General features: G+C 46.2%; 1 protein-coding gene across 3 annotated transcripts in view; it reads left to right on the top strand.

Moving 5' to 3' along the window:
* The window catches only part of PTPRG (protein tyrosine phosphatase receptor type G), a 676,041-nt gene that overhangs the window by 587,776 nt on the left and 64,317 nt on the right, over positions 1 to 23,948 (top strand). The window contains exons 13-14 of one of the 3 annotated variants that reach the window (XM_046663115.1): positions 7,875 to 8,004; positions 20,758 to 20,844. In XM_046663115.1, the coding sequence (XP_046519071.1) occupies positions 7,875 to 8,004; positions 20,758 to 20,844 (217 nt within the window). Of the gene's footprint in view, positions 1 to 7,871; positions 8,005 to 20,757; positions 20,845 to 23,948 lie in introns of all 3 variants that reach the window. The other 2 variants (XM_046663106.1, XM_046663123.1) reach the window with 2 other exon arrangements.

Here is a 23,948-nt window from a genome sequence, read left to right as displayed (position 1 = left end):
ACTTCACACCCACTGGGGGGCTACCATCAAAAACCGAAAAACGAAACAAAACAGAAAATAACAAGTGTTGGTGAGGATGTGGAGAAATTGGAAACCTTGTGCACTGTTGGTGGGAATGTAAAATGGCACAGCCGCCATGGAAAACAGTACGGTGGTTCCTCAAAAAGTTAAAAATAGCACCACCGTGTGATCCAGCAATCCCACTCCTGGGTATGTACCCAAAAGAATTGAAAGCAGAGTCTTGAAGAGAGATTTGTACAGTCATGTTCATAGCAGCAGCATTCACAATAGCCAAGGGGTGGAAACAACCCTAATGTCCATTGACAGATGAATAGATAAACAGAATGTGGTATAAACACACAATGGAATATTATTTGGCCTTAAAAAGGAAGGGCATTCTGACACATGGTACAGCATGAGTGAACACTGAGGACGTTATGCTAAGTGAAATAAGCCAGCCACAAAAAGACAAATATGATTCCACTTCTATGAGCTGCCTAGGGTAGTCAACGTCATAGAGACAGGAAGTGGAATGGCAGTTGCCAGGGGCAGGGAGGAGGGGGATGGGGAGTTGCTTAATGGGTATTGAATTTCATTTTGCAGATGAAAAACAGATTTTGGAGATTGGTCGCACAACTGTGTGAATACACTTGACACTACTGAACTGTACTCTTAGAAATGGTTAAGATGGTAAATTGTATGTGTTTTTTTACCACCATTCTTTTAAAAGCAGCCGCCTTAATTCACGGATGTGAGTGGTTTTGAATGAGTGGCGTTACTCGGAACAAATTCAGTCAGGTTGCCAGAGATGGAACCAGGCTGTAGATTTACGAGGGTACAGATTGTCCTTCTCTTGATCTTTCTTGAAAAGTGGAGATACTCCTCGTAGTGGCCTCTCGGATCCAAGCTCAGTTTAATCTTGACAGCATCGGGCTTCTTGTCCGGCATCAGGAGCGGAGCCCTTCCTGTGGAGTAGGAAGCGTTTCAGATGGGTCCATCTCATGTATCCCTGCCTGTAGCATTTACAGTACATTGTACTCCGTTTTTATTTGCTTCTACTGGGATGAGAGCCAAGCCAGTAAAAGGCAAACAGCATTAATTCAGTGATGACATATGCCACTGAAAACTGTTTTTCTTTTCTGTTTTTTTATTTTTTTAATTTTTTTTAAAGAGCAGAATGGAGGCACTTTACTCAGATTCTGCTGGATGCTGAACTACAAGCTGGGTGAGGAAAGCGGTGGGGAGGTCGTTCAACCTCACCTCCCTCCTGCAAATGCTCAGAGACGGTAGTTAGCCTCCTGCTCCAGGTTTCGTCTGGAAGACATTCTGACGCAGGCTCGTTCTCTGAGTCCCGGCCCTGGCTGGCCTCGCATCTTCTGATCCTCTTCGCGCCTTCATGCACACATCACATCCATGGGGGGAGAGGGGCAGGCATGTAAGTTGATATCCTCTTCCCATTTCCATCCTGTTACATACAGATTATCAAGATGCAGCTCCGGAAAGAGTATGAAAAAGGTCCAGGTTCACTGAGGGGAATGGCCCACATTGTATAGATGGAGCAAACAGCCTGGTTAATTTCTAATTGGTTGGAAAATATAAAATCTCTTCAAAAATAAATGTTGAATTGGGAAAAGCTGCCTTGTACAAAATAGCCTCTTCTCTTGAGCCAGTTTGTGATTTCAGAATCCTCCTCAGGAGTAATTAAATCATGATTTTTGCTTTTGATTATGAGGCCTTTTTAAAAGACCTAAATTAGTATTGTTCTGCTAATTTTGTGGGTCAGAGTGCCATCCTTCAGACTGAAATTAGACTGGCTAGAGTGAGCTGGCAGCAGGAGTCAGGGGTGAGGAAAGCAGGTCTAGTGTATGACATTAGGGAGCAGTGAGGACTGTGGCAATGTAATAAGGCATGCCCTGTGTGAAGAGTATTCCTTGTGGGAATTCAGGCCTGCATTGCCAACCTTGAACATTTCCAATAGAAGATTCCATTCCTGATTTTTATGTGAACTCCATTGCTTATTAAATGTTGGCAGCTAACTCACGATTTAATAATAATTATGAGGGGAGGGCTACCAAGCCAGACACATCTGTGGGCTGCCAGTTCACGTAACCCATGGTAGGCAGGAATCGAAGGGCTGGTCCTGCTGGGAAAACCAGGCTATCCGGGCAAATCAGAGATGGCCATGAGGAGGAGCTGCATTGACCCAGAGGTCCTGTACTTGGCCTGGCATCAGGATTTGGGCATCATGGAGGGAAGCAAACCTTCCAGTGACTGTGCAGCCATGTTCTGCTTGTCCTTTCAGGAGGCAGCTGGCTTTACAAGTGAGGCCCTGAATACAAGTGAGCTGCTCCTAACAGTTGGTAGCGTCTAATTTTATCGCACTGTCAGCACTGTCACTTGGTTCCATTGAAAGGAGGAGTAGGATGAACACTCCCTGGACGCTGCCTCTGTGTCAGGCCCTGTGCTGAATGCTTGCCTGGCCAGGGCCAGCTTCGTGAGCATGTGACCCATGCGGTCACACAGGGTGCTGGGCTTCGAAGGCCCTGTGCTGCCTTCATGCTCTGCTGCCACCATCTTGAAACTCTTTACTAATTTTTGAATGAGGAGCTGCATGATTTCATTTTGCATCCGGCCTGGTAGATTATGTAGCCATAATTTACACAATCTGCTTCACACAGATTATCTCATTTAATTCTCATCACTCCACTGAGAAGTGAGTGTTCTCATCCATCTCCCTTTAATAGAGGAGGGACCAGAGGCTCAGAGACAGGCAGGCATTTACCCGAAGTCACACAGCTAGAAAAGCCCGAGCCAGAATTTGTAGTCACATGTGTCTGCTCCGAAGTGCAGGATTGTAGCCTTGTGACCCACTGCCTTGGCTGCTCTGAAAAGTTTATAGTGTGTCCCAGTCTCTGAAAGGTGGTCGGGGGACTGAAGGCACAGGAGGAGGACAGTGTCTACTCAGCCCCGGTGGCGTGTTATGTGTTCCTACTTGTTTGCTGTTTTATTGCACTTCCTCCTTTGAGGGCCTGCTGCGTCTCAGACTGAGTCGGACAGCAGGACAAGTGTTTCTTCTGAAGGACGGCAAGAAATGTGTTGTGGTCTTGTCTTGGGGCAAACTTTGAGGTTCTGGCTCTTCAGTGGCCATGTCATCACAGGCAGCCTCCAGTGCTAATGCCCAGCACGCCTGTGGTTCTGTGTGATGGCCACTTACGCACTCAGATATTACCGGGGGACTGAGATTCAGCAGCAGCCAGTGAGCACTCACCATCCGCCTGGTGCTTTGCTAGGGTGTTGATGAGGAAGAGGGTGGTGGTGACAGTGGTGATGATGTTAGGGATGAGGGGGATGGGGATGGTGATGATGGTAATCACAATTGATAACATTAACCAGGTGCTTATGGGTGCCAGGCAACACTCTAAGTGTTTTAGATGTACTAACTCATTTAATCCTCACACCCCTACAGTGCAGTAGGCAATATTATGTACAGATGAGGAAACCGAGGCACAGAAAGTTTAGGTAGAGGCTGGCCCCAGGCCGAGTGGTGAAGTTCATGTGCTCCACTTCGGCGGCCCGTGGTTTCTCCAGTTTGGATCGTAGGCACAGACATGGCACCACTCATCAGGCCATGCTGAGGTGGCGTCCCATATAGCAGAGCCAGAAGCACTCACAGCTAGGATATACAACTGTGTACTGGGGGGCTTTGGGGAGGAGGAGGAGAAGAAGAAGTAGATTGGCAACAGATGTTAGCTCAGGTGCCAATCTTTAAATATATATATACACACACATACACATACACACACATACAATTGAAAAAACAAAGAAGAAAGGTTAAGTAACTTGCCCAGAGTTGCACAGCTAGTAGGAGGCAGAGCTTTATTACTGTTCTTCCGTGGACCAACAGAAACCAGCCCTACCTTTGGGGACCTTACCATAATAAAAGAGCTGTTATCATTGAGTCTGAGGTGTGCAATAAGAGCAATGAGATGACAGCGACAACAATGATGGTGATGATCGTATTTACTCAGGATTTGCTTAATGCTAGGCACACTTCTTAGCATTCTATGTGCATCTTGTCATTAAATTTTCCCTCGGCTCCTATGAAGTAAGTTCTTTTATCCCACTTTATAGATGAAGAACTCCAGGCCCAGCTGGTTTAAGTTATTGGTTAAAGGTCATGCAGAAAGTGGCAGAGCCAGGATGTCAACCTGTGATCTTAATTCTCCTCTGCCCTCCAGAGATAGCACAGACTCAGGGCTTGGGGAGGCCTCACAGAGAAGGTAGCACCTGAACCAGGGTGGAGGGATCAATAAGATCTTCTGGAGGCTGGCTGGGAAAGGCATGCCTGGTGATGGGATCAGCAGGGATGAAGGGAGAGAGGTGGGACTGTGGCCCAGCGTGCTCACTGGTTGGCTGGGTGTGGCTGGAAGACAAGGAGGGGAGCGGCGGGAGATGATGGGGTGGGAGGAAGGCCCATCATGGAGGGCCCTGCTCTTCCTGAGGGCAGTGAGGAATTCCTCAGGACCGTGACAGGAGCAGTGTTCATGTGGTCATGTGGAGATGGAATTAAATTCCAGGCTCCTGCTACCATGAAGACAAAGCAATACTGTGAATTTGAAGTCAACTTTTATCATGCCCCACATGGAAATCCAGGAACACTGATATTTTTTCCTGATTTTTATGTACAAGACCCGGGCAAATCCTACTGTTTGCCATTAGTCAAGGTCGAAGTCAAACTGCTGTCGGAACAATTTCCTTAGGTCTCTCATTCACACTGCAGGTTGTTGCCAACCTGGCACCTCCTCCACAGAAAGTGCCACTTGGGGACTGTCCACCGTGGGATTTCAGATGGGGTTGACTCCCCTTCCCCCGCCCCACCCCCCAAAAAAAATTCTCAGCAAGCACCGTGAAACCTTAGAGAAAGAGCTCAGTCCTGGAACAGCCTCGCCCAGCCCCAGGCTGGCTGTGACTTTGAGCCCCTCACCCTCTGCAGAGCTTCATTCTCTCCTCGACCATAAGGAGTACCTATTGGCGCTTCACAGTCTTTTCTGAGTCCTGGAGCTCTCTGAGAATCTGATGAAAACTTCGAACCCTCACCTTGTGGGAGAGGAGGCAGGGTCAGACATAATCACCAACATGTGGGATTTCAGGGACAATGTAATATGCCATTGACCCTCACAACTAGACCGTCACTCTTAAGGCCCAGAGATTCTGGAGTGGCCACTGTTCCTGGTTTTTGGATGGCAGAAATGCCGCAGAGCTGGTATTTCCAACGACTGTGTAGAGACACCTGTGTGAGGGACTGTTTTGGCCAAGGCTCGTTTTCAGAGGTTTCGGGTGAGTAGGACCTGGAGTTTGCATTCTGCCTCCTCCCCTACCTGCCTACCACGTAGTAGCCCAGGCAGGAATCCTTTTCTGTGAGGCAGCAGGGAGAGAAAGAGGACAAGACATTGGGAGTTCCTCCAGTACGCAGCGCCTCCCAGGGGAATACCGAGTTCACTGGACACGTCGTCTATATGTCAACCCTCCTCCTGTATTTCCATGAACAGGACCTTCCGGTCTTTGTGGTGCTCCCTCTATCAGCCAGATAATTGCCTAGCTGGGCTGCCTCCTGCTGGAGCCCTGCAAAATCATTCTCATTTGCAACTCTGGTTCCTCTGGCCAGTCGCCAGAGCTTTGCCATTAAGGCATTATGTCGGGGGAGAGATTGCACATCTGATCCTCGTCTGCTTTGGCTTACAGCCTTGCAGTAGTTTCCACTGCCCTTGGGACTAAAACCAGTTCCCTTAATTCAGCCTACAAAGCCCGGGCTGGTGTGGGCTCTGACTCTCCAGCTTGCTCCCCGCCGCCTCATTTCACACCCCCACCACTTTAGTGCTCTGTGTCCGGAACACACTTCTTCCCCTGCGCTTGGCCTGGCTAACTCCCCTTCATCCTTCAGGTCTCACGCTAATGTCTCCCTCCAGAAGCCCTGGGCTAGGGCAGCTGTTCCCCTGCACCCCTGCGCTTCCCCTGGCCTCACGTTCATTTTGTTGTAATTACTTGTTCGTAGGTCTGCCTCTCCCTCTCTAAATGACTCCTACCCCACGGGCATAGGGTTGTTCCTGTCTGATGTTCTGCTGCGTCCCCATCCCCTGGCACTATGCCTGGCACACAGTAGGGCCTTGGCAGATAGCTCTCTAATGAAAAGTTGTGGAGCAAAGGATGGAGAGAAATGGGCTGGCACCGTTAGGGAGGCACTTTATAAACCAGGAAGGGCTCAGTTGTGTTTTTTAATCAGTATATTCCTCACCTGTTTGCTTCTGCCTTCTTACCTGTGAGATGAGCATCAACCTGGCCTTGCCTGTTTCACAGGCCTATGTGTGAAACAAAGGAAGGGGGATCAAGGTCAACTACATGAGAGAAACCCGGTGAAAAGCACGGTCACACACTTCTTCATGACTCAGGAGCCTTGCCTCTTTAAAAATCTGCTCCCAAGGCCAATTAATTCTTTGCTGCTCAGCCCACTTTCTCTCCCTTGGAAACCAAGCCTGATTAGCCCTGCGTTTAGTCCGTCCTGCAGAGGGGCACTCGGGCTCGCTGAAGGCTGGCCTTGTTTTTGCAGAGCAGGAGGAATCCTTGCTGAGCACAAGGCAGCCTGCAGCCAGCTGTGGATTTTTCAAGGGGCTTCTCCCTGCGGTCACAGTTAACCTTTGCTTCCTCGCCACCTGCCTCCCATGATTGCCTCTGTGCACTTGTGCTCTTCCCAGCCCCACACTGCGCCTGAGCTTCATTTGGGCCATCTAGAGATTTCCCGGCATCTACCCCACGGTACAAGGGGGAATAAGTTCTCCTCTGAGGCTCCAGGAGACCTGTGACGATCCTCGGGGCCTGAGAGAGACAGAGGAAGGAGCTGCTCGGGTAAGAGGTCTTGGTTGAGCAGAGAGAAGCCGGATCCGGTTCACAGACTTTCCCTGTTAACCCCTTGACTGGCTGCTGTGTAGAGGCCGACGTGTGCTGGGAGCAGAGTGAGGCATGGCTGCCTGTCTTTGGTTGTCTGAGAGCTTTTGGAAGGATGGGCAGGTGGGGACATAATGGGATCAAAGGAAAAGCTGTAGAACCAAATTTGAGGGAAAACAGGATTTCCCGGAATCTAGGTGGTGGGAACTGATGGGCAGAAGCATCTGGTTGCTCCTGCTGGGATGCGGTGATGTTCCGTCTAGGGGCTGGTTGAGATGCCAGGGCCAGAGCACCATTGCCCCAGCTTGAGTCCCCCCCTTACCCTTAGCCAGGAGACTGGAGAGCCCCACATTTGGACAATTGTCCCACCGTGATTGTCTGTTGGGGAGAAGTGGTTTCCCACGGCAGAATTGGAGTGCACTTACTAGAGGAAGGAGTAATGGATGCTACCCTTGTGGTCACAGCCAGTTATCTTAGTAAAATCCATCGTGCCATCCTCTCGCCCTGGCACTAGCGAACCCTAGAGGCCCCCCTACCCCTTGCAGAGGCGAGTGTGGTGCTCCCTGTAGACTTAAGCACATTTCTTCAGTGTGTCCAGAGGCCGCTCTGGGTCTATAATGTTCCTAGAACGAGGCTGGATGTCTGTCTTCTGCACAGCTCTCTTTAAAAACCTCTTGAACTCTACCTGCAAATCCATCCCACTGGTGATTATAGAATGCAGCCTGAAGAAAAGTCCCCGTTTGGGTTGGGACTCGGTAGGAGATGGTGCAGGCTGAAGATTGCCCTTCCTGTCACAGGGTGTCCCAGAGCGGGCAGCCCAGTTCTCCGGAAAGTACCTAAAAGCAGAGCAGAACTCTGCATCACACTCTGGCTCCCTGGCTCCCCCTCGCCGCTAACCTCTGTCCTCTAACTGGCGTGGTTTCTCTTTGCAGCAGAAAAGAACACCTCTGGAATGATAAGCCGCCCTTCTCCAGGGAGGATGGAGTGGATCATCCCTCTGATTGTGGTATCAGCCTTGACCTTCGTGTGCCTCATCCTTCTCATTGCTGTGCTAGTTTACTGGAGGTGAGTAAGCTGGACGGAGGGCTCCTACAGAGGGGTGTGGGGGCGGGTTCTGCTGTCAGCTCGCTGCCTTGGGAGGGGGCCAGCCCATAGGGAGGGGAAGCCCATGGCCTCTTCATTCAGAAAGTTAAGGCAGCTGAGTGTTTCTAGTGTCACTACCTGGGACACCCACTTGTACCCAGAAGAAGCCAGTGGGCTGAGCCGCTGCTGAGCTCAAGGCACTTATGAGGAGCTGCTGGGGTTTAACAGCAAAGAGACTTCTGCTCGGGAACCAGGGAGATCCAGGTTCAAACCCCAGCCCTGCTGCTTGCTAGATTCCAGTCTCATTTCCACTTGGAGCTTTAGTTTCTAAACCTGCAGAATGAGTTAAGAAGTTTCATAGCATTTCCAGTTTCTCTGAGATGGTGCTTCAGTTTGTTGTACCCACATAATACCTCCTCTTTACCTTAAGGTTTTTTTCATAGCCTTTTGCTGAAAATGGGGTGATAGGAAAACATTTAGTGTATTGTGTGGCATTTAATACAAGTAAGATGAAAATGGCTGCCTGTAAGCCATCCTTATATTATCATTGTCCTTGAACTGGTTCTCCCTGCCTCCCGTGGGAAGTCTGCCTGCAGCTTCTGCTTGCAAGTCCTGGGTTTTCTCAGCAGTTGAACTGAGAGGGGCAGGCTGGCCCCCTCAGTTGACCTGGCTGCTTTCGCCTCTCAGACTAACGTAGGGGGCTTCTGCCTTTTATCTGGCAAGCTTTGTCAGTGATGAACGGGTGTCCTATTTCCATCCCTGCCTCCCTTCTTTCCATTCATTCAGTTAATTTTGAGCCCCTGTTGGGTGTCAGACACTCTTCTAGGTGCTGGTGATGCAAAAGTGAGCAAATTAGACCAAAATCCTTGCTCTCGTGGAGCTTAGATTTTGGTGGGGGAGACAGGCAATACACAAGGCACGTAAGTAAAATATATAATGCCTAAGATGGTGTTAAGTGTGTCATGGAGAAAACTAAATCTGGAAAGGGAGGGGCATGCTAGGGCTTAGGGGTGAGTGTTGAGAGTGGCTAAGGAAGGCCTAAGTGACAAATGATATTTGAACAAAGACCTAAAGGAGGAGGGAGTCAAGTTGGCTCCATCTGGGGCAAGTTCCAAGCAGAGGTAACAGCACATGCAAAGGCCCTGAGGCAGGAACATGCCTGGCATGTTCTAGGAACAGCTATGAGGTCAGTGTGGCTAGAGCAGGTATATGAGCCAGAGTGATAGGAGAGAGTGTCAGGAAGAAATAGGGTAGAGGGGAGTCAGGTCATGTACAGCCTTGTGGGCCATTGTAAACACATTGCCTTTTACTCTAAGTAGGGTTTGGTACAGAAGAGTGTTGTGAGGTGACTTTAGGATTACTTGGCTGCTGTGTTACAAAGAGACTGAAGAGGAACAGGGGCAGAGGCAGAGAGACCAGCTGGGAGACTACAGAACTAGCCCAAGAAGGACGTGATGGTGGCTCAGATGAGGGTTGCAGAGCAGGTGGTGGGAATCAATTGGATATACACACAGTTTGAAGGTGGGATCAGCAGAATCTGCTGACAGATAGGTGGGCGTCCTTGGATCTCTTCTCAATTGAATGGAACAAGGGAGTAAGGAAGGGGTCATCTCCGCTTCCCCAGGCGTCTAACAGTAACTATAGCACTAGCGCTACAGACCAGATAGATTATGAATTACATTGTGTTTTGGGGTGAGCCTAGGAACACTAGACCAACCTCCATGTCATCCCTTCTCCAGAACAAAGTGGTTTGTGAACACATAGTTGTCTGAAGCTCATAGTAAACTGGAGGCTGCCTAATGTGGGTTTAATTGAGCCCGTAGAAGTGGCAAAAGGTCTGCATAGCCGTGTCTTGGCTCTGCTCGGGGCTGCGTGGTTTTAGTTGCAGAATCCCCATGCAGGAGCAGAGAGGGCCCACAGCTGCTCCAGGCCGCAGGATCCTAGCTTGGCAGCCCCCGTGTGAAAAAGCTCCTGTTCCAAGCAGTTCTAGCAAAAACCTCAGGAGTGTTTCTGATTGACCCACCTCAGTCCTCTGCCCACCTCAGAATGGATTACTGTGACCAAGGAAGATTGTGGACCATGTGGCCAAGCAGACATGGGTACCAGCCAGGGCAGAGGGTGCGTGTTGACTGCAGGCTGCTTGTAGGAAGGGGCTGTGTCATGTAGTAAAGAGAGCTTTAAGATCCTCCCATTCAAAATGTATTTTCCCATTAGAAAAGGACAACTGTTTATACTTTTGAAAAACTCAGTGAGTGCAAATGAAAAATATGTATTGAATATATTAATATTTCATGTTTAAAATATATAATGTTATATATGTATATATGTACAGTATGTATATATGTTGAGAGTTTTATTTAAAGGAACCAGAGCTTTAAACTTCATCCAGTAAACTCTGCCTGTGAACTTCTACAAAACTCCTAATGCCAGTACACAAAAGTGAGTGTGAAGGAGAAAATTCTTACAGAGCAAGGAAAGTAAAATTGAATCAGTGTGAGGACGGATGAGTTGGCTAAGCATGAGAACAGCCTAGAGGGGACAAGGACCTTGTTTCTATCCCAACTTTTTTTTTTATTATTCATATGAAAAGAGGAGGCACTGGGGAGCTCACACAGAAAATTGGTAAATTCAGAAGAGATGCGTATTTCCCAAGGCGATGCGGTTTCGAGGCTGGGACAACAGTGCTTCTCTTCCGCCTTTTGAGGCACAATGAGAGCAGATGATTGGCAAACAGACTTGACATAAGTGGAGCATTGAGGCAGATCAAAACCTTCTGGATTGTTTCCTCGGGTGGCAGGCCTGGCAACCGGGGCTTCAAACCAGCTCGCTGTGGTGCCAGTTTCTATAGCCAGGGACTGACCCTTTGCAGCTATTGTTCTGGTTTCGAAGTGTGTTCACTTAGAGTTGCTTTCGCTGCAATTTAATGGGTTTGTGAAATAGTAGAAAATGAAACCCGAGGTCTCTGAATTCGCTGTCTCCCCTGGCATCCCATTGTACGGGGATGTTAGTGCTTGCTGATGTCCTTTCTTAGTACCAGGCACTTTGCCAAGCACTTGGGTGACACATCTCACGTGATTCTTGCAATAGATCTGTATGGTAGGTACTATTACTGTCCCCATTTTATTTTATTATTATTTTTTTTTGAGGAAGATTAGCCCTAAGCTAACTATTGCCAGTCCTCCTCCTTTTGCTGAGGAAGCCTGGCCCTGAGCTAACATCCGTGTCCATCTTCCTCTACTTTATATGTGGGACGCCTACCACAGCATGGCGTGCCAAGTGGTGCCATGTCCACACCCGGGATCCGAACCGGCGAACCCCGGACAACCGAGAAGCGGAATGTTCAAACTTAACCGCTGCGCCACCAGGCCGGTCCCACTATCCCCATCTTAAAAGCAAGCTACAGAAGCTTATGGAGGTCAAGTGACTTGTCCAGAGCCCTGCAGTAAGTGGTGGACCCTGGCTTTGAACACAGGACATTTTCACTCTAGAATTCATAATGTTATTTTACCACCAAGATGTATGTCTCACACCTACGTACTGTGAAGGATGAGCATGACTGATGTCCAGCTAAGTCAAATGGAGTAGGGATCAGTGGGCTTATTGTGCCAATGCCTTGCAGTTTGACCAGAGAAGGAAAAGAGAAGCAATATTTGTTGAATGCCTACTGAGGGCTGAGCAGTGTGCAATATTCTCATCCACTATGTTGGTCAGAACCATTTCTGTCGTAGCTGACAAAAATCTACTTTAAACTTCCTTAAGCACAAGCAGGAAAAAAAAAGTTTGATTCATGGAATTGAAAAGCTCAGGAGCATTAGGCCCAGCTGGATTCGGAAGATGGAACCAGGACAACAGGACTCAGCTTGTTTTGTGTGTCTCTGTGTTCTCACTCAGGCTCTGGGATCTGCTCTCTCTGTAAGGTCTTTTCTCTTAGGCAGGCCCTCTGGCTGTTTCCACATGGTGCCCTCTGGCCCATGTTACATTTACTTACCCTTGTCCCAGTGGAAAGGGAATTTCTCTTCTCTAACAGTTCCAGTTAAGTCCCAAGATGGTGTCTCGTAGGACTGACTCAGGTCATTTGTCCATCCCCAGAGACTTCTGGTGGGCAGAGAGATTGAAGACTCTTGTCAGGTCTGAGTCTTAATATTTAACCCTGGGGCACATAAGAGAGGTCACTGCCATCAAAAATATATGCACTGAAGCTAGACAAGGGGTGGTTTCCCAAAGGACCATCAAGGCCCAGAAAGGTGACTGGATGCAGGTATGAGGCAGACAGAAGTGGCCAGTGTCACCTCCGAAAGAAGCTGGGAAATTAGAATCAGGAGGGCATTTCCACTAAGAAAAGGGAGTTCAGGCATGGATAGCAGGGGAAATGCACATGTGAACAGTGGGAAAGAAACGAGGCAGGCATGTGAGCTCAGCGTGGCCAGCCTCAGGTTCTCAGTGAGGACTCTGGCGTCATGCATGCATGTGCCATGGACTGGAAAAATGGGGGCCACTTTCAATCCCATCCCGTCTGCAGGATTATTAGAGAGTGCATACAGCAGTTTAGCAGTGTTCTGTTATTTAAGAAATTATAAAGCTATTTCTACTAGTGCATGGGCAGTGGACCCACCTGCAGCTTCCTATTAGTCATGCAGTGAGTATGGAGTGCCTGCCACACATGGGCTGGGCCTGATGATTCAGGGGTGATGCCTTTCCCTCAAAGTCCTTGTGGTCCAACTGGAGAGGCATACGAGTAAATATAATAGAGTTTGGAGGAGTAAGTCTGAGTTGCTATGGCAGCACATAGACAGGGCTTCAACCAGGCCTGGGAAGGAGGCTGGGGTGGGGTCAGGGAAAGTTCCCTAGAGGAGCTGACGCCCAAGCTGGGTCTTGAAGCACAAACAACCATAAGCCAGTGAAGAGGGTGTGGAGGCATGGAGCTGGAGAGAGAGAACTGGGCCTGTTATAAAGCAGGTACCTGTGGTTCAGTGTTGCTGGAACAAAGTATGAGGGCAGCAGGAGCCAGATGATGAAGGCCATGGATGCCACATGAAGGGATGTGTGCCTTAGCCTGAGCATGATGGAAAGGCATGAAGGAGCCGTGGCTGCAGGAGGGCAAGATGAGAATGAGGCAGGACTGTGCGGTGGTGAAGTAGGAGTGTGGGCCGAGAGTCAGACAGCCTGGATCTGGAGCCAGGCTCCACCACTCACACACCACCTGTGTCACCTTACAGCGTGTGTTCTTAACGGGCACAATCATTCCCAAAGGGGGGTATTGGTTCTTGGGAGGTGAAACAACTTACTCTTTTTGTGTATAAAGCACAGGTATGCATATAGTACATACACAGATATGCAATTTGTTTTAAAATTTCATTGGGAGGGGGCAATTAAGGAAAAAATGTCTATAAAGGCCCCTTAGGGGAGGTGCCATTGAAAAAAAGGTAGAGAAACACTGCATTACACAAGACTCCTCCACTACCTTTGCTTTCCTCGTCTGCAAAATAGAGTTAAGAAACGTGCCATTGGGCTCATGTGAGATTAAGTGTGAGCTACGGGAACTTCTTAGCCCAGTGCCTGGGACACGTGAATATGCAGTGGAGGTTGTCATATTATCCCTGACTGTAGGGAAAAATACAAATTTAATTCTGAACCCTATGTGCCTAAAAAGCATTGTTCTTTAACAAAGAAAATCAGATCTGCAGATCTAAATGAAGGTTATACCTTAAATGTAATCACAGGACAACCAGAAGGACCTACAACTAGAATATACAACTATATACTGAGGGCTTTGAGGAGAAGAAGGAAAAAAAAAAAAGAAGATTGGCAACAGATGTTAACTCAGGTGCCAGTCTTTAAGAAAAAAAGAAATGTACTCACGTTGTGTAGCTGTACACAATTTCCAATCATGTGTCCATTGCTTAAAACATTGCTTGAAAATAACTTGTGGAATTTCCTTCTAGAGTTCATTCTTTTGAACGATCTCAGTTGTGCAAAGTATTTATCCTAGAAATAGCTAAAAGTCATCTGTTTGGAGCTAAATATAGTATAAATGTAGGTGAACCAACTGAAGCAGAACCACTTTGGGCCAAAAAAGGAAAGGGTGACTATGAAGTTAATGAAATTGGTTTGGGTGGTGCTCCTAATGGGCTTAAAGGCAATTCCAGAGGAGCACATCCCTAAGTAACTAGGTTAAAGATGTGGCCCACCCAACCTGCCCCCACCTGCCCCCACCTCCCTCCCAAACAACATTGAAGCCCAGTGGTCAGCTTCATTAGCTCGGATTGGCTGTATCAGAGTCAGCTTCACTAGCGGCTGCAGCTGACACCCCTCAACACCCCAGTGGCCTCACAACACAAAGTTTATTTCGGTGAAGTCTGACAGGGTTGGGCATCCCCCCTCCGTGCACGGCTCCTCTTTCTGGAACATTGTCTCTCCCAAGTTGCTGCAGCAGTGATGGAAAAATGGAGGAGGCACCCAGCTCTCCACCGCATGGCTAGGAAGTGTAATCCTTCACTCCCATTCACTCCACATTGACCAGCAATGGTCACACCGCCGCAAGGATACAAGATAAGTTGGGGAGCCCATGAGTATTCGTTGAGCACTGCCAGAAGTGTCCTTAAATATTTAGAGCCATTGGCGTCATTGGGTTGAGAAAGTGTTTCCTGAAAGGGACAACTTTGGAAGCCAATCATTATTCTCATTACTTCACCTTTGGCCAAAACTAAAAAATACAGATAGAGACCTCATATTTTTTGTCAACTGAAAGATATAGAGAGGCCCACTGGGGACTATTTAAGCAGGATTTTTACAGGCAGCAACATGGATTTGTGAAGAGAAATTTATTTAAAAATACTTTTAGCTGAGACGTTATAGGTAGGATGCTACATTTCTCTCTCAAATGCTCCTTGCAAAGGTCAGCCTTGAAGAGAATTAGGAACAAAATCCATAACAATGCAGAAGTTGCTGGGAAGCTAGGAAGAATTCCATGCAAAGTAGTTTTGGACAAGGTTCAGGGTTGTGGGGCAGCTAATAAAGATAAAATCAACGAAAATCAACTAATAGAGCTTGCCTCCTTGTGCAAATGGCGCCCTGTGTGTGCCTTGGAAATATTGCCATCCGTATCAACCATGCGATGGTTCAGAGCTGTAATCATTTCTATTGAAATGAAGGAGAAGAAATCAATTCCCTAGTATCTGAAGTGTGCCATTTTGGCCTGACTACTCAAAATGGTAACAAAATGCACCTTTTGAATTACTACAGTCAGTGCATTCCGAGAGCTCCGTATCCCCTGCCTTACCCAGACAAGCTGTTTATATGGCACTAATGTGCTGACATTCCTCAAAAGAACTGGAGCATTGGAAGAGCACAGCTGCTGCCACTCAGAGAGGAGAGGAAATTTTTTGGAAGGTTTCTTTTTGATTTGCATAATTTGGGGTAGATGCTGGGAGAAGAGCTATGTGCAGGGTGTCCAGTTGGTGTGCTAGGGCATGCAACTTGTTTATTAACTTGCTCCATAGAATAGCTTAGCTACTGTGAGCCAGACATTAGCATCCACTTAGAATTGTGAGTATAGGAAAGATATTTTTAATTTGTCTTTTTCTGTAATCTTGAGGAAAATTGCTTTAAAGGTAGCTATTCTCTCTCGGATGAACAGTCTCACCCCTGAAATGGCTTCATGTATGTTAAGGCCCATGTCGCCAAGAATCTCTTCTTGAATAGTCATCATACCAGACATGTGCTAAGCAGATTATATCCCCTCCTAATCAGCTTATAAATCCTAGGAATTATTATATCCATTTTGCAGATCAGAAAACTGAGGCTTGGTAAGATCAGGTGACATGCCCAAGTCACACTGTTAATCTTTCCTGGATCCTGGATTTGAACCCGGACAATTTGACTTTATAACTCACCGTCTTAACCATTACATTATTTTGCCTAGATGAGGAGTCACATGCCTGGAAGCACTTCCTTCCTTCCTTCCATAGCTTCTCTTTATAGTGCATGTTCTTATGTGTAGAAAAGATCCTATGGTTTGGATTTGCCAAAATCATGTGGAAGAAAACTTTAGAGGACCAGCTAGATTTTCAGGTGTTCTAGAAGCTGAATAGATTTTGATGTTGAATAATAAAACCTATTTGTTCTTAGTTCCAGCTAATCAGTGCCATATTACCTTTATGACAAACTGAGCATCTTATTGACCATAATTCTAGCTTAGAAGGGAACTTTCTGGAAGCACAGAGCAGCATTACTTCTCACGTGCAGATAGGGCTGAGCTAACTAACTACATGGACTTTGGAAGAGAAAACTGGAAACTCTAATGTGAATTGTAACATCTGACCCAGGTTTGTTAAAGTTTGATATGAGAAGGATTTCATGCTCTGATGTGAGAAATTCATGTCCCTCTTCAGCACATGACCAAACCATGTTTAAATTCTGTGGTAAATTAGTTACCACTAATTTAACCTCATAGGCAGACAGAAGAAAGGTCTCTCTTTTACTGCCAACTTTAGACTTTCAGAAATTTTGCCATGTGCAGGTGCCTTCTCATTAAGAATGCTGTTCATGAAAACAAGTGAGTTTTGTGGACATTGCAACGGTTTTTCTTCCTGGATGTTCATTGGGAGGTAGTGTAACAGATATGAAGGGATGCATGCCACAAATGTGTGGGGGCTTGTGTTAGCATAACGGAGGCTCCGGCAAACAGCAGGTGCATGTGAAAGTCAAGTGTGGGCATGTGGTAACACCCCTCTGTTGCTCGTGGAATGACTGGCCACATGTGCCCCAGTGGAACGCGATCCCTCCTGTATTCCCACCGTAGCAACAATGACACTCAGAGCTGCTGCGAGCACCAAACCCTGGCGCGCACGCTCTGCCCATCTGCTCTAGCAGCTGACACTTCCAAGTTCACTCGCTGATAACTGGGTTTGGTTTAGCTGTTTGCCCCTCTCCAGCAGAGCCACAAAGGACGGGTGCAATAGAAATGATTTCTCCCATGTGTGTGACTGTGAACAGATAACAAAGGAGAAACACCACTAATAACAACAACCCATAATGGTTGGATTAATACAAGGCAAACATTACAGCATATATTCCTCATAGCAGCCACGTGGTTAGCCAAAGTGTCAGGCACTACTTTTCTTCTTCTCTGGGGAGGAGACAGTTTCCAGAAGGGGAATGACTTGCCCAGGATCACATAGTTAGTATGTTTTTGGAGGTACTCACACTTAGGGTTTGGTTTTGTTGACCTAAGACCCTTTATAGCTGGCCCATCTATTCCTGCCTTTGTTGGTTCAAAGACATTTCTTTTTCTCTTTTTTTCTTTCTTTCTTTTTCTTTGCTGAGGAAGATTTGCTCTGAGCTAACATCTACTGCCTATCTTCCTCTCTTTTTTTTTTTTTTTTTTTGTATGTGAGCCACCACCACAGCATGGCCACTAGCAGTGAGTAGTGTAGGTCCACGCTGGGAACCAAACCCAAGCCGCCTAAGCACAGCGCACTGAACTTAATCACTGGGCCACTGGAGCTGACCCCAAAGACATTTCTTAAGCATCTAGTTTGTGCCAGGCATTGGGGATTCAGCAAGGAGACATAGCTTTTAGGTTAATGGAGGAGATGAGCAGGTAAACAAAGGTTATCCTAAATAGAGGTCAGATCTGGTGACCTCCAGATCTGTTTTATGTAGCTGACATACTATTTTTAAAAATCTGAATTATTTTGAGACTGGGAAGATTTTATTTAAAATCTAGCTGTCTGGGTTCTCATGATAAATAGGGAGATCTGGCAGCATTGTTCTCGGATTCTCTCATTCCCTTGTGGCATTGGTGGGCTGGACAGAGCTACCCTCCCCCAGCCCCCTAGTCTGCCAGTCCCTGCTTCCCCGAGGTTCCTTGACTGGCCCCTGCGGAGGCTAAAGGTGCCTCACCACTGTAGTGGTGATGAAGGGAGACTGTGCTCTGGGAGGGACTTGACCTCCACCAGAGTGGGATGGGAGGGACACAGAGTCAGGGAAGGCTTCCTGGAGGAGGAGATGTTTGGCTGTGATTTTCACAGAAAAGAGACAAAGGACAAATGCCTGGGGCAGAGATCACTGTGTCAGAGCTGACCGAGAAGCACTCGGTCATTGCATGGTCAGTACCGCCAGAGGGAAAACGCCCTCAAACTGCCCTTCCTCTATGCAAAATCAAGTCCGCTTTTATGAGTAGGATCAGATTCTTTTCCAGGAGATCCGGCGTGTATAAAGGCTCTGGGTCTGTCAAGCTGCTCTTGTGTGGCTCGCGTGTGGGAGGGAATGAAAATCAAAAGATAGGTTTATATACAACTTTTCTCAAGTCTAGAAAAATCCAAGCTTCCAAATCACACTTTTTGGATGTATGTGTGATCACCTTTATCTTTTCTGCAAACAGACCACTCCTGGGACGACAAGTATTCCAGGCATCATTTTTTCTTTTAAAACTAATGACTGCCCATGTCACTCATTTCTTTCTGGAACCTGTATCTGTGGCCATATTTCAAGAATTTCTCTTTTTAATCATTAGGAATAAGTTTTACAATTCAGCTCTTCAAAGCCTGACAATGTGTCAAGCCAGAGGAGAAAGCTAAAGCAGAGTTCATGATGCCAAGACATGGCTTGCCTCAGAGGGTTTGAGTTTCTGATGACACTGTGGTGTTAAACTGTCTTGCTCTGAGATGCTAAAAGGCATGGGGGTGGGGAGCCTTTGGAGGTCCCCAGCTGTTCCTGGAGGTGGGCGCCTTTTTTTCCTCTCTCCCTGTAGCTGTGTACAGCAAGATCTGGGTCACGTGGTGGCTAATGCTGCCGATCCCAGGCAACTTTTTGCTCAATAACTGTTTCCCAAATGGCTACTCGGGGGCCTTTCAGAATTCATGAGAACTGTCAGTTGTTATAGTAACCGGCCCCCTGCTGTCGAGTTGGCCCTGAGATGCCAGTCGAAGCTCTTGGAACAGACTAACACGTAGTCATTAGACAAAAGCAGGGAGAGATTGCCTGCTAAAGGTTGCCATTTAAACATCCTCCATGATACTTGAAAGACCGGACTGATTCTGTTAAGGAAGGAGTGAACAGATACATTTTTAAACCAAGCTCACTTTTCAGGAAAGGGAAACTCCTTCTATGTCTAGTCTATTCTACATAACCGACACCGTTTCTTGGATTACTTGAATTAAAGGTCCTCTCTCCCAGGGTTGATTGTGTCGGTTCTGCGGTTTGCTCAGGTGACTCCCTTGATTATTCGAGATATTAGTTATTGGTTTTGTGGCATTTGCTTCTCAGCGAAGTGTTGTCAGTTTACGGGTGGTAGTTTTAAGCGCCTGTGATTGTGTGTGAGGCAAAACTGCGGAGATAGCCGGCTCCGCTCCAAAATTCCCGAAAGAGTGAATCTGGCAGAATTCAGAGTAGGGCTAAGGGTTGAGAAGAAGTCTAAATATTTTAGGAAGCTGCAAATTTCAAGTTTTTATGAAAATTTACAAAAACACTCGAACACACTCGTGATTTCTTCAGATTAATGTTCATAGCCACACTGAGTACGTTTGTGATGTTTTGAGGACAGTGGTTGTAGTTCCAGAATGTACTCAATAGAGGGAGACAAGAAGTTCTGAATTACAGCACACTCCCTGCCGCCCACCCCCCTCCACCCCCTTTTGAGTCATATTCTCAAGTTTTGACTTCTCCAAGTTTTGGTTCCCGTGCCAAGCACTTTTACCCGATATGGAATCTAATAATTATCAAAATAAGTGAAAGCTTGTATTGAGGGAGAAGAAAAGCCAAACACTCAAGAATCAGGATGTTCATTCCTAGAAGTAAAAAGCCAGCAAGTGAATCAGAAATTAACAAACGTTCTTTGGAATTACATCCCTGAGTTCAGAGTTCTGGGTGGCATTCAACAGAGCTTCTATAAGAGAACTTTCGTATATACAAGTTTGTCTTTGCTGTTTTATCAACAGGGTTTGGAAAGAATAGGAGTCATTTCACTGTGAAATCCTATAGTCCAGGTGGTTTGGGGATTAAATATAATTAAACACTTTCAAGTGTTCTTGTGTGACAGAAGTGCGTCTTTCAAATGCTAGAGCCACATCTCAAATGCTATGGTTATTTAAGTTTTAAATGGAAACTAAATATTAAACTTAGTTTGTAGTAATAACTTGCCACCTGCTACCCTCACCTTCTCTGAGGTGCTGCTCCTGTGTATTCCACAATTGTTTTGTGAATCAAGGAAATGTCTAGAGATGAGAGGAATGCATGGGGAAAAGAGAAAATCCCAGATCTAACAGCACCAAATTCAGAGAAATTTGTGGCAGAAGGGGGTTCAAATGGCATCTAGTAGATTCCTGCCTAGTTCTACTTATTCCAATGGTATTTTAAGCAATCCTGTTTGTCCAGGCATTGTGTCAAAGGTGGAAGGATAGGTGTATAGATGAGAAGGGTCATTCTGGGGTTTGTGGTATCCTTACCTGCTGTCATTAGCAGAAGTAACACAGGGTTCTAGTATGTTCTAATATGTAAAGACAACTTTTTAAGAGTAAAGTTCCCATTTCATTACTTCTTACCTCAGTATAAAAAACCTTAATAAACCCAGCCACCTTTGTGTGTAAGCTTTCTCTTTTGAAAATGTCCAAATGAGGCCTAATGCTGGGGAATGCCTGTGTTAGATGGGAGGGAGGGCATTTGTGTGGAACTCTTGGTGGCCAATTGAAAATACTGTCTTCTACACCTGTTCTCTTTTGTTTTTTGTCCATTTAGAGGGTGTAACAAAATAAAGTCCAAGGGCTTTCCCAGACGTTTCCGTGAAGTGCCTTCTTCTGGGGAGAGAGGAGAGAAGGGGAGCAGGTGAGGGGCGGTCAAGCTTGAGGGGGGTGTCTCTTTGGCCGGGACTGGCTTGCCAGATTTTCTTTTGTTGCCATGGGGATTGAAGTCCTCTAGACAGCACGATTCTGAAACTCACCTCTTCTACCCCAACTCCCAAAAGTAAGACTTGCAAATACCAGTGCAGCTTGCGGGTAGCTGGTAGCAATTAAAGTATGTCCTGTGTGTGCTTGCTTTGCTTTATTTTGCAATTTTGGGTGGGGTGTGTCTTTGTTTCTAGGATGGTACCTCCTGGGGGTGTTGTGTGTTTGTATGTCAGTTGCATCCATTTTCTTTCCGAAATTTCAGATGTTTGCATGTTTTAGAGCTTTTTAAAAATAAACACACACATTATGCATGCATTTAGCCTTACAAGTGAAAAAGTATCTTTTAGAAACCTAAATTTATAGATAAGTTAGGGATAAAGAGTAGGAGGGAAGAGAGAAGTGAGCAAATGGGGATATATCAGATATTTTTCTATGAGAAGAGTGAAATTTAAAAAGTAATAAAAATGTATGAGTTCTAGGTAACTTGAATACTTAGAAAAATTACTGTCCTGGAAAAATTTGTAATAATCCTTTAGAAGTCAAGATTGTGCAATCTTTATCGCCACACATGAGGCTCTTGATAATATTTCTGTAAGGCTTATCCTAAGCAAACTCCACTTAATGTTAATATGGTAAGTAATATTTTAATACTGAATTGCTAATTAGGTTAATTCTCTAATCAATATTATGTTGTGAGTAGTTCCCTACTACTTAAAATGAACGAATTTATAGAATTTTTCTTAGAATTTTCATGTGGAATGATTTGTCTTCATTGGTTGTGGGCAAATCAGATGATTGAGAAGAAATTTTACAGATCCATCCACTACAATCAGGCATACCTGCGAGATCTGAGAAGGTACAGTCCAAGAATTATGAAAGATTAATGAGAAAGTCCATGGTCTATTTCTTATAAGCTGTACTGTGCGATTTTGGCGTTGCGGGGAAAGGCAATAACTGCTGACACTGGTAATGTAATTATTCTTTCTATGATCTCTTTGTACTTATTGAAGTCTTCAATTTCTAATCCATTTTCAAAACTCCAAGAGTGAAAACTGAATTAGGAACCTCTCTGTATAGCTTTAGATTCAAAGATCTAATCTTGAGAGAGAGAGAACCTTGGACATCACATAAATGCCTAACTTTTATGCCCAGTCCATTATAAATATAATGTGATTTTGACTGTAACACTTTAAAAAGCCAGCATCACCTCACGGACAGCACAAAGATAAATGCACATCTAGTTTCTAAGTCCTCTCCAGAAACGGTGCCGTAGCCAGGTGGACTATATTAACTCAAATCTACATACTTGGCCCCAAATGTGGCAGTGGGCTCCTTATAGATGTATTTTTGATCCTAAGAGGCATTTTGTTACAAGGTGCTCAGGCCCTCTGGTTTCTTCTCTGCTTCTGAGTTCCTGAAGCTTGGGAGCAGCACAGTCAGTTTCATTTAGGTCTAGAAGTTGAGAACCATCTTGGGAAACGGCACATATTTATAGAATTCACCTAATTATGAATCATATATTTTACTTTACTTTTTTTATAGTGTAGTAGCTAAGAAAGACCATCTTTGGCTCAGGGAGGTGTGGGTTCTAACTGTGGCTCTACCTCTTCCTGGCTTTGTGATCTTGAGTAACTTCCTGAAGCCCTCTGAGCCTCAATTTCCTCATCTAGAAAATGGGTCTAATGATAGTTCCCTTTCATGGGGTTGTTGTGAAGATTAAATGAGGTAGATATGTAAAATGCTTAGTGTGTGAAATGTATCTTCCCGTTATGAAGATAACGAATTGGAGGCTCTGAGAAGTCCCTTGGCTAGCCCACCCTCCTTAGGTGCTCAGGTGACACTCCCACTCTGGTGTCTGACGCCTGCGCAGTGCCCATTCTCCTCACTGTTCCACGTGCTGTGCTAACTAGGTATTCCATGGTGAAGAGATGCTCCGGGTATACATCTTGTCCTCAAGGGGCTCAGAGTCTCTGCCTTTCTTTATGCTGGCCACCCTGCCATACTTTCCTCCGGATCCTGCAGTTCCTCATTACTCCTGAGGGTTCTGTGTACTGAAGACCACCAGCCCACATCCCCCCCTCCTCCCTCCATTCTGTCCCCGGGAGCTTTTGCGGCAGCCTCCTGACCCAGTTCTAGCCTTGCTGCTCTATAAAAAGCCTTCCGGACGACAGGGGCCCCTCCCTCCTCTGCCAGGCTGCTCCCAGAGCTGGACCACATCAGGGAACGCTTCCATCAGCCTTTCGTCTCTCACCTTTGCCTCTTTCTGACCACTCTCATTTCCTCTCCTGGCCTGTTTCCCATCCAAAATGTGGTGGGGAATCAGAAGAAAAGCCAAAAAAGCTGCCTAAGTGGCAGCTCTGAACAAAAGTCGCTGCTCATCCACCTCAGGGCAGTACCATTTGGCCCTTCATCTCACCTCACTTGTTAAACGCTCCTCCCCCACAGCAGAGGAAGGGGCTATGCGGTCCTAGAGTGGACGGGATCGCTAAAGGTAGGACGAAGGCTCATGGAAGAAGTGATAGCCGATTGTCCCCCCAGAAAGAAGAAAAAAAAACAATAAAAATCAGACCCAAGCATTTAATTTTTTAAAAAGTTGTTGATTTAAATTTTGAATAGGTAATACTTGACATGGTTGAAAACTCAAAAAATTTAAAATTATTTATACCCCTCGATCTCTATCCTGTCACCTACCTACCCTGCTTCCTACCCCTCGAAAATAGGTAACCTCTACTAGTTTGTCTGTTCTTCCAGAGGTGGTTGTGGGTGTGTGTGTGTGTGTGTGTGTGTGTGTGTGTGTGTGTGTAAGCAACTATGAATCTGTATCCCCTATCTCCTCTTACACAGTAGAATACTGCATACACTGTCAAAGACCTTGCTTTTTTTCACCGAATGCTGTTTTTCTGTATGCATACATAGTTTCCTTATTCTTTTTTACAGAAGCATGATGCTTCTTAGCATAGATGTGTCATGATTTGTTGAGCCACTCCCCTGTGGCTGTCGTTTTGGTTGTTCCCAGTCTTTTGTTATTAGAAACGATAGGGC

The sequence above is a fragment of the Equus quagga genome, chromosome 1 (assembly GCF_021613505.1).
Source record: "Equus quagga isolate Etosha38 chromosome 1, UCLA_HA_Equagga_1.0, whole genome shotgun sequence".
Lineage (NCBI taxonomy): Eukaryota > Metazoa > Chordata > Mammalia > Perissodactyla > Equidae > Equus > Equus quagga.
This window is presented reverse-complemented; position numbering and strand designations above follow the sequence as displayed.